The 10,212-nt window shown below is 48.1% G+C and overlaps 1 protein-coding gene across 1 annotated transcript; it reads left to right on the top strand.

Annotated features, from left to right (window-relative positions):
- Nucleotides 1-1,677: 1,677 nt before the first annotated feature.
- On the top strand, nt 1,678-10,008 carry LOC131818167 (zinc finger protein 211-like). Its single transcript, XM_059152379.1, has 3 exons — nt 1,678-1,960; nt 5,269-5,395; nt 6,635-10,008. Exons 1-3 carry the CDS (start codon nt 1,928-1,930, stop codon nt 8,113-8,115), a joined length of 1,641 nt encoding a protein of 546 aa, XP_059008362.1. The 5' UTR covers nt 1,678-1,927; the 3' UTR covers nt 8,116-10,008.
- The last annotated feature ends 204 nt before the right edge of the window (nt 10,009-10,212 follow it).

The following is a 10,212-nucleotide window of genomic DNA, read 5'->3' as shown; positions in this document are numbered from 1 at the left end:
GGGGGAAAATAGGAGAGATATTAACTGGATCAGTTGGGCAACTATGGAGCAGGACAGTGAAATGTGCAGCATCTTTGAAAAGAGTCAGGTTTAGGTCTAATACGTGTGGATATAAAATGAAGAAGTGGCTTTAGGCTGTCCAAGATATGTAGTTAAGTGAGAAAAGCATAGTACAGATCTGTATACAGAGCATGTCTTCATTTTTACCACAAACAACTTTTCTAGAAGCCAATTTGAATTCAGGACCCAGACAGAATGACACACAGGTGTGCAGACACAATTCTTTTTTTTTTTTTTTTTTTTAAGATTTTATTTATTTATTTGTAAGAGAGAGAGTGAGAGCGAGCACAGGCAGACAGAGTGGCAGGCAGAGTCAGAGGGAGAAGCAGGCTCCCTGCGGAGCAAGGAGCCCGATGTGGGACTCGATCCCAGGACGCTGGGATCATGACCTGAGCCGAAGGCAGCTGCTTAACCAACTGAGCCACCCAGGCGTCCCATGCAGACACAATTCTAAAAGGATAACACTATACAGTAAGTCTCAGCTTCTCTGTGTATTTGTATAATTCTGTCTACTCTGTCTACATTGTTTCTTTCCTCCACTGATACTGCACAATGTTTTCATCAGAGTGACCATTCTGGTCATGTGTTCAACCTAAATATTCCTGTTCTCAGACATCACTGCTAAATCTTCTCTGAGGTCTTAACTCTTCCCCTATCCACTGATGTTTCATCAAAGCTCTGTCTTCCACCACTTCTGAATCACTACATAGTCACTGGTAATAGCTTTCTGTAATTTGCATTTTGCAACTGTAGTTCTGAGGTAATACCGGTTCCCTGTGGAAAACAGTCCCTGCAAGAGAAATGATAATCACTTCCAGACAATGAGATATCCTGGTTTTAAGGACCCCAATTCCTTGGAAAAGGAAAGCAGCCTTTGTATACATGCTCCATCTTGGAACACTGCAGCCATTGTCGCCTTCCAAAACAACATTTATTACATTGATCTTTTTTTGGTGGATGTTAGATTTCTACAAGGAACTGGGTTTATGCTAGGACATAAAGATATTAAATGGAAAAAGTATTGCTCAATGAATTAGATGCAAAAAAGTAATGATCAGATTAGAGAAATGTTTTCTATGGGTGCATTTTTTTTTTTTTTTTTTAAACTCTTGCTTCAGGGTGGCCTCACATTCATCCTGTATCTTCTCTGTCATGGCCCTATACAAAGTATTTCTGCCTTGTCCAGACCAACAAAACTGTCTCTAATGCTCCTGGGTATATTTGACTTGTGGGATGATGACGCTTACGAGGTTCTGCTTCCAGGGACATATTTTGGATCTAAATGACTCTATAGAATGATATGTGCATTTGGATCTGTAGTCTTTAGGATCATATGAAATATTTTTAGCTTTGGAACCACGCTGAGAATCAAGGGGTCTGCAATAATGCCTACAAACACCTGCGTGATCAGTTGCAGGCACCACTTCCCCCCTGGCCTGGTACGTTAGACCCCAATTTCCAGAGCGCTTAAGAGGACGTGCCCTTTCCTTCTAGAGGTCAATGGAAATGTCTTGTCCTCGTCCTGTGAGTCTGTGAACTACATTACCCAGAAGAGCGCGCGTCGATGGACTGCACCTCTGACCAATGAAGGTAGGAAAAGTCGTTGTGCGTGTGCGCCTAACGTCGGGGCGGAACTTCCGTCCTCATCCCCCTGGCGGTCTTTTTACCTCTTTCACGCCTGTTCGTCCGCTAATGTTCTGAAGCGTAGGTTCAGGTTCGGGGTGACTAATCGAGAAGGCGCGAGGGGAGGCGCTGTTCTCGCCGCACACAGTTGGGTCCGCGGCAGGCGACACCGCCCGGGCTGCTCCGCGCCGGGGACCGGGACGGGGACCGTCGGCCCGGGTGTCCGCTCCGCCCACCGAGTCGGATGGCGGCGGCCTCGCCCAGGGACCCGGCTGAGGTAAGTGCTTGTCCCCTCGGCCCTCCCCACCGCCCCCCTCCCAGACTTCGAAGGCCCGAGAGCGGGGCGCCTGCTCGCGGCCCTGCGGCCCAGGCCGGAGTGTCCGGGACAAGGAGGCACCGGTGGGCGGGGGCGCGTGCGTGAGCGCCGGCGGGCTGCGTGCGGGCGCGGGCTCCGGGCTGATGGGCCGCCAGGGCGGGGGCTGCAGGGGGCTTGAGGCGCTGGGATTCTGCACTCCGGGGACAGAGCGTGAGGCGGAGCCACACCTGCGCTGGCGGGCCGAGGTGCGGGACCTTCGTGAGGACTCTGGGCGCCAAGGGGACTTTGGCCGAAAGAGGGACCGGATCTCCATTTGCGATTTAAAAGTTTCCCGAAGGTGGTTTAGAGGGAGAGCAGACCGAGGGCAATGTAGAGGACATTGAGGCCCTGGGAGGTTGGATCTTAGTTCAGGTGGCACAGTTGGCAAGAGGGGACACAGCACTGAGAGCTGTGAGGTCACCTAAGGTACGGGTTACGTGAGGTCACCTAAGGTACGGGTTACGTGAGCCCAGCGAACCCTGCCGTGGACCCGTCCCTCCACTGCCAGCGTCTCTACACGGTTTCCCATTGCGGCAGAGGTGCTGTGGAACTTACACAGGCTGGTGGGGGGTGTCTCAGCCGCCCACCAGGCTCGTGGCCCTGGCCACCACCCGCATATTCTCTGGATTATTATGTCCTGGGACGCTTAAGGGCCGTTCCCCCAGGCCTGGGTCTGGGAGCCGTAGGGAAATCCCAAACAGAGGGGCCTAAGTCCATCTCAGACTTTATATAGAAAGGATCCCCCGATGCACTAGGAACTTGTTCCAAGATACGCATATGTTTATAGTTGACTGAGTGTTCAGAAAAGCACAGGTGTCATTTTAGGTGGGAACAAAGAACAGGTTGGCGGGAATCAAGACTGGAATGACTGAGAGGTTGGTGTGTGTTCTGGAGGTGATGGGAGGTGTGACTCAGAGGGAGAAAGTGATCCTAAGGTCTTAGCAGACTCGGGCTGGCTGCTGAGTGTAGAACAGACATCAAGTGTAGAACAGACAGCGAGACAGAGGGAGGAGGAAGGAGGATCAGGCTGCAGGCTGCTGCCAAAGTCCTGGTGAGAGTTGATGGACTAGAGGTGTGGCTTAGGAAAAGTGGTTGTATTCTGGATGTTTGTTTTAAATGGGCAACTAGGGGGCATCTGTCTTGGCTCAGGTCATGATCCCAGGGTGCTGGGATGGAGCCCTGCGTCCGGCTCCCTGCTGAGAGGGAAGCCTGCCTCTCCCTCTTCTACTCACCCTGCTTGTGTTTCCTCTCTTCGCTGTGTCTCTCTCTGTCAAATAAATAAAATCTTTAAAAAAAAAAAAAAAAAAGATAAGTAAATGGACAACTAGATTCTCTGATGATGGAGGAGTGAATACAGGACTCAGGAATGACCCCAGTGTTTTAGGTCTTAGCGGCTGTAGGACTGGAAGGTCCATCATCTAAGGTGAAGAATGTGGTAGTAATATTCACTATGGGGAGGGGGTGTTAGGAGCTTTGATTTAGGTATATTGAGAGTTTGAGGTGTTTCAGAGATGACTGAATTGATGCATGATGTGGGCAGTTGTATACATAGTGTTGGAATCTGAGGAAGGTTGAGGTTGGAGGATTCAGGATGTTCCCGATCAGGAGGGGTAATCTTCAGGTTATTATTATAAAGCTAATAGGGGACCAGGCAGGGGAGGATGGGGACTGTGGACTGGGTTTCTTGTCTGGGTACCCAGCTGATGGGTAGGAGGCTTCACAAACACAAATGAAGCAGGTATATGGCCCTAAAAGGAGTGTGTGTCAGGGACAGGGTAGTCTGGCAGGTGGTCAGGCTTACAACACAAGAGTGGACGTGAATGAGGTAGACACAGAGGCAAGGGATAACCAAGGCGAGATGTCATGCAGACCAGAGTGGGTCTTTGCACCGCTCTTTGCACTCACCAGGATTTTGTGAGGGCTTTGTTGGGGCCTGGGCTGTTTCGTTCAGCCAGGAAGATAAGGTCAAGGGCAAATGTGGTCATTTGTGAGAGTCATTAAGGCCTGGGGTGAACTATCAGTGGAGCTGGGCTTTGAGTGAGGGTTAGGTAGGCAGAGGAAGATTGTGACTGCTTTGGGGATGGCAGTGCAGCACCTCGTGCAATAGGGCTGTCGGTGTCTGAGATCCATATATCTGAAGCAAGGAACAGACCCGAGCAGTGAAGGCTTCATAGGAGGATTTGGGGCTGTGATGGCTTGTGGGAGTCTTGAGAAGTCAATGGTCACATTCAATCCTATTTGAATTTGCAGAGCCTCCTGTGGATGCTGTTGTCAGGTTTTGGTGCAAGGTCTAAAACCAAGACCCAATATTATGTGTGGCACTGATGTCTGAAAACCCTGAGAGGCTCAGGTGGCCAGAGTGCTGCTTTGCTCCCCACTCTTCCCTCAGAACTAAGATCTAACTAAATACTGTTTTTATCAAGGGGCTCAGGGGCCTATCCCTCTTTAGTTGGTTTCAGCTCCTTACCTGCCTATGGAGTTACTCAGATAAGTCAGTGGCATCTTCCCAGGGGAAACGGGTACCTCTTTGTGTCGATATTACAAAGCTTGGATCTCACAACCACCAGCTGTTAACTCTTTCCCAGACTGCCACCCCGTGTGGCCCAGTGTGGCATGTGGTGTCCTTCTCTCCCACGCTGTGAGTATATATGGTTAGAAAAGTGCTCTCGATCTCATGTGGCCAGTGTTAGGTGTTCTGTGTTTGGCCATCTCTGTCACCCTAGCACACAGTCCCTTCTTCACCGTGGGTTGAAGAGGAGGTGATTGAAATAAAGTCATCTATAACTGTAAGGCCAGAGAGTTGCCTAAGGTATGCAGGGCAATAAGCTGGTGGCAGCCACGGGCAGGTGACAGTGTCTGCAATGTAGGGATGTGCCACCTAAGGAATGACATGTACTTGTGGAGGGAGTGTGCCTGATGCCCCAGGGCCCTGGGCTTGAGAGCTGGGTGGCTTGTCCATACTAGGTGAATTGTGTAGCAGAAATGGGTGAATGCCTCTGTGCCAGACCCTTGTTTGGTACCTTGTTATCCACCTGCCTCGTCTTTCTGATGGGTGGTGCCCATGATCAGTGGGCCTGTGAGGAGACAGTGGCACCACTGGTGCTAGGGCCTGGTTTCTCTTCTGTGTTGGATGCTTAGGAAAGGATGGGTGAGGGATAGATGTGGAGGGGTTGGATTGTCATCTTTGAGGGAGAGGCTGTTTATGGTTTCATCTGTCTCCATCTTGCCAGGGTATTGTGACCTTTGAGGACATTGCCGTGTCCTTCTCCTGGGAGGAGTGGGATCTTCTTGATGAGGCTCAGAGACACCTGTACCAGGATGTGATGCTGGAGAACTTGGCACTTATAACCTCCCTGGGTAAGGTCCTCACACCTGCCTCTGTCCCCTGAGCTAGTCTTTCCATTTCCCTTTTTCCCCAAGGGCTGGTCTGTCCTCCCATCAGGATTGTGGTCTCTGCTTCCTTCTCCACTTCCTTGAATGGCAGTGTTGTTGGCTGGGCTGAGGTATGTGCACTGCCTACTCCTTGAGTAGCCCCACCACCTGAGACTCCCAAGCCTCCCAGGGAAGGAACCAGGGTCAGGAGTGTTCCAGTCAGCCCAGTGGATCCCACTTTGCTGCCCTCTCTCTGGCAGGTAACTAACAGTTACAAAGCACCCGAGTATCCCAGGTTCCACTTTCTTCCTCTAGCTGACATTTCCTTATTCCTTCTTGGGCCAGAAATTGCCGTCACTGACCATCACGGTTATGTAGACCACTGTCTGTTCTTGCAAGATCCTCCTTGGAAGTTGTCTTTATAATAGTTTTCTTTCCTGTGCGCTGCATGTGCTGAGCTGTTCTTGGCCAGTGCTGGCCCCTTATCTCTCCCGTCTTCCCCTTATTAGCACTTGGATCATCCAGGGGCAACACAGCTGCTCGTCTCGGGGTTGTGGTGGAGAGTCTATTGTGGTTCACAGCCCAGCTCCGAACAGTGACACCTAGGGGAGAGCAAGATGTCAGGGCTGTGTGCACATCATACCAGAAACTTCCTGTTTGTGACTGGTCTTTTGTTGGTAATGACCGTGGCCCCCAGACTTCATACCTGCCTTTCCTTCCCCAGTCGTCACCCTCAGGTGACTGGTCAACTGCTGGTCATCACTTGTACTCTTACTTCCCGCCCAGGGCTAATCCACACCTCTCTGATCTGCACATCTTGACCATTTTAATCACTGCTTCATGTGGGGACTCTCCTCATTGGCTCCTGTGTGTTGTGTCATGAGGTGCACACAGATTCTTGCACACACAGTTTCTCTTTCACTGTCGAATTTTCCTGAGCCTGAACACACCCTTCTATGTGACAGACTATATCCGGTTGAAAGTTATGTGTAGACCTCGTCTCTCCTCAGTGTGTTTATTTCACCTCACAAGTGCCCCTGAGCCCGCATTTTGTGATCATTAGTGGCCCAGTACAGCTAAGCATCTCAGCCTCAGCCTGAATTCAAACCTCCTATCCTATAAACAATCTCATGGACTTGTTTCTGGGTTTGTTAGACATACCTGGGTAGTGGCTGCCTACCCACAAATGTCACCGTGCATTTCACCAGCATTTCCTACTTTCAGGTTGTTGGCATGGAGCAGAGGATGAGGAGGCACGTTCTGAGCAGAGCATTTCTGTAGAAAGAGAGTCACAGGTCAGGACTCCCAAGACAGGTCTTTTTCCCCAGAAGGCCAACCCCTGTGAGGTGTGTGGTCTGGTCTTGAAAGACAATTTTCACGCAGCTGAACACCAGGAAACACAATTCAGTGAGAAACTGTACACTGGTGGGACACATGGGAAAAGATTTTATTTCAGTGAAAACCTTCAGCAGCAGCTCAAGCAGCACATGAGCGAAAAACCCTTCGGAAACCACATAAGCAGAGCTTCAGTGGTCAAGAACTGCAGCTTGCAGGTGTCAGGGAAGCCCTTTATCTGCGGAGAGATTGGGAAGGACTTCTTGGCCACCTCAGGAACCCTCCAGCAACAGGCCACACATACTGGAGAGAAGTCAAACAATGGAACTGAATGTGGGGTGGCCTTCCACATGGGAAAAACTCAACACCACTGGGGAGACAGCACAGAAGCTTTCAGCCACAAGCATACATTCGTTCAACACCAGAGGGTTCACCCTCGAGAAAGATGTTACATGTGCAGTGAATGTGGGAAATCTTTTAGCCATAACTCTAGCCTTATTAAACACCAGAGAGTTCACACAGGAGAAAGACCTTATGAGTGTGGGGAATGTGGGAAATCCTTTAGCCAGAGCTCCAACCTCTTTCAGCATCGGAGAGTTCATACTGGAGAAAGGCCTTATGAGTGCAGTGAATGTGGGAAATCTTTCAGCCAAAGCTACAGCCTCAATAACCATCGGAAGGTTCACACCGGAGAAAGGCCATTTGAGTGTGGAGAATGTGGCAAATCCTTCAGTCAAAGATCGAACCTCATTCAACATCAGAGAATTCACACTGGAGAAAAGCCCTATGAATGCAGTGAATGTGGGAAGTCCTTTAATCAAAGCTCTGCGCTCCTGCAGCACCATACCGTTCATACTGGAGAACGGCCCTATGAATGCAGTGAATGTGGGAAATCCTTTACCTACAATTCCAGTCTTTTAAAACACCAGAAAGTCCACACGGGATCAAAGCCTTATGAGTGCAGTGAATGTAGGAAATCTTTTAGCCAGAATTGCAGTCTTGTTCTCCATCTGAGAGTTCACACTGGAGAAAGGCCTTATGAGTGCAGCAAATGTGGAAAATCTTTTAGCCAAAGCTCTGCACTCCTTAAGCACCAGAGAGTTCACACTGGAGAAAGGCCATATGAGTGCAGTGAGTGTGGGAAGTCCTTTAGGCGAAGCTCCAACTTCAGTGACCATCGGAGAGTTCACACTGGAGAAAGGCCGTATAAGTGTAACCAATGTGGGAAATCCTTCAGTAAGAGCTCTGGCCTCACTCGACACCAGAGAGTTCATAGTGGATTGGGCATTATAAATATGAGTGAGAAAGCCATTAGCCAAAGCCCTTACCTCATTGATTACCACACAGTTCACATGGGAAGTACAACTTAGATATGTAGCAAATGTATTTCCTTGTTCAGTATAACAACATCGAGGAGCTCTCTTTTGAGGGTACCATCTGCCTGAATTGAGCCTCATACATCCAGACATCAAAATAAATTCCAGGTATGTAGAACCGTGTTGCATGTTTCAGCTCAGGCCCATGTGAGTTTTTATTACGTTGATTCTGTAGCAGCAGCCGTTCACCTCTCCCCTGCAGGTGCCCGCATTTGTGTCACTTAGCCACAGTGACGTGTTCAGCAAAGTAAGCCTTAGTGTTTTCCCATTCCCTGGGTAAATGTGAAAAGCCAGGGGACTCATTCTTTTCTCTCTGATTAGTTAGGGCATGGATGACTCCATTGTGTTCCAGAGGACTCCATCTTAGTTCTGCTGGTGGCCTGAAAAGTCAGCTTTTTTAGGGATATTATTGGTCTAATGACTCTTGTGATGAAATTTGCAGCCTCCAACTCACCAACCAAGGAACAGCCTTCCTCTGTATTCTGGTTTATGTTATAACAAAGGCCTTGTTGTGTAAGTCACCTTTATCTTAAGGATTAGATTCACTTCATGGGGTGGTTTCAGAATGACAGGAGAAACAGGTGCTATGGGAGCCCCAATCTTTGTGTGCATCAAGGGGATAGAAGGATGGTAGTTTTCTCTCTAATTTGGCTCTTGTTTGCATTGTTGCCCAAGGCTTCTAATAAGATTCTATAAAGTTTTGTGGTTAGATTGTAGCCTGGATTCAGGATGTTTTGTGGTGTCGGCACTTGTCCTGAAAAGAGGGCAGTTGTAATAACCTCTGATACTTCTGGTGACAACATAGAATTGTTCTCTTGTTTGCAGGGGTATTGCATTGTGCCCAGCACTGGTGCAGGGAATGTTCCTAGGCCCTGCAAAGGAGTGATGTACTCTGATGCCCAGAATTCTATGTGGTAGTGTCACTGGCTGAAAGATGATAGGAGGATCATAACTGTACACAAATGGTGGATTAACAGAGAGGCCAAAAGAACACGACAAACTGGTTAGAATGTTCCTCTTTTAAAGGCTGCCTGCTATTGTTCGGACAGTATGGCTGTGAAGGATGAGCCAATACAGAAATTCTCAGATCCTTCTGAACTATAAATCTTGTGTAGCTGAGGGCCTTAGAAGAATCATCTAATGGGGGGCTCCTGGGTGGCTCAGTTGGTTAAGTGTCCGATTTTTGGTTTTTGACTCAGGTGAGGATCTCAGGGTTGTAAGATTAGGCCCTGCGTACAGATCAAGCCTTAGTGCGGAGCCTGCTTGGGATCCTCTCCCTTCTCCCTGTGCGTCCCCACACATCCACATTCTCTCACTTGCACGCCCTCTCTCTAGAAAGAAGTCTAACAGTTTTATGGATTCCTGTAGCTTTTCTGCAATGTGCACCTAAAGGTCATTGCAACAAAGGAAGGAAAACAAAGATAGAAGGAAGGAGGATCTCAGTCCAGAAGTGCAGGCTTTACGCAGCTTGCTTGCCCAATGACTCAGATGGACATGGCTTTCGTTGCTTTCCTGTATTTGCTGCCATTGAGGCAAGGTGCTGATCCCAGGACATTACAAGGGATATGGTGGGGTTTGCCAAACTATTTTTGAAAACTTTTTTTATATTGTAATGCCTTTTCAGAATAGTTAATAAATAATAAATTGTCCATGTTTACACTGTTCCATTTGATGATTTTTGACATTCATATAAACCCATGAAACCATCATCACAATCATAGCAGTGTGCGTATACATCACCCTGTATTCATTCATGCCCTTTAATTATTATGTCTTTCTCTCTGTCCTCCAGGCAAACATTGATTCACTTTCTTCTGCAATAGATTAATATGTATTTTCTGCAATTTTACGTGATTGAAAATAAAACGTTTTGTGTTCTTTCCCCCCTATGTGTCCTTATGTGGTATATTATTTATTTTGAGAGTTGTCAATGGACCTGTGTAATTAGTTCATTCTTTTGATATTGTCAAGAAATGTAATGTTCTGTGGATTAACCACTATTTTTTTATTTACTTGTCTTTTTCAGATATTTGAGTTGTTTCTGGTTTGGGGCTTTATCAAACAGTTATTATAGACATTTGATTCTTAAAT

This window comes from Mustela lutreola, chromosome 16 (genome assembly GCF_030435805.1).
Source record: "Mustela lutreola isolate mMusLut2 chromosome 16, mMusLut2.pri, whole genome shotgun sequence".
NCBI lineage: Eukaryota > Metazoa > Chordata > Mammalia > Carnivora > Mustelidae > Mustela > Mustela lutreola.
The sequence above is the reverse complement of the archived record's forward strand: the minus strand, read 5'-3'. Positions and strand labels throughout refer to the sequence as shown.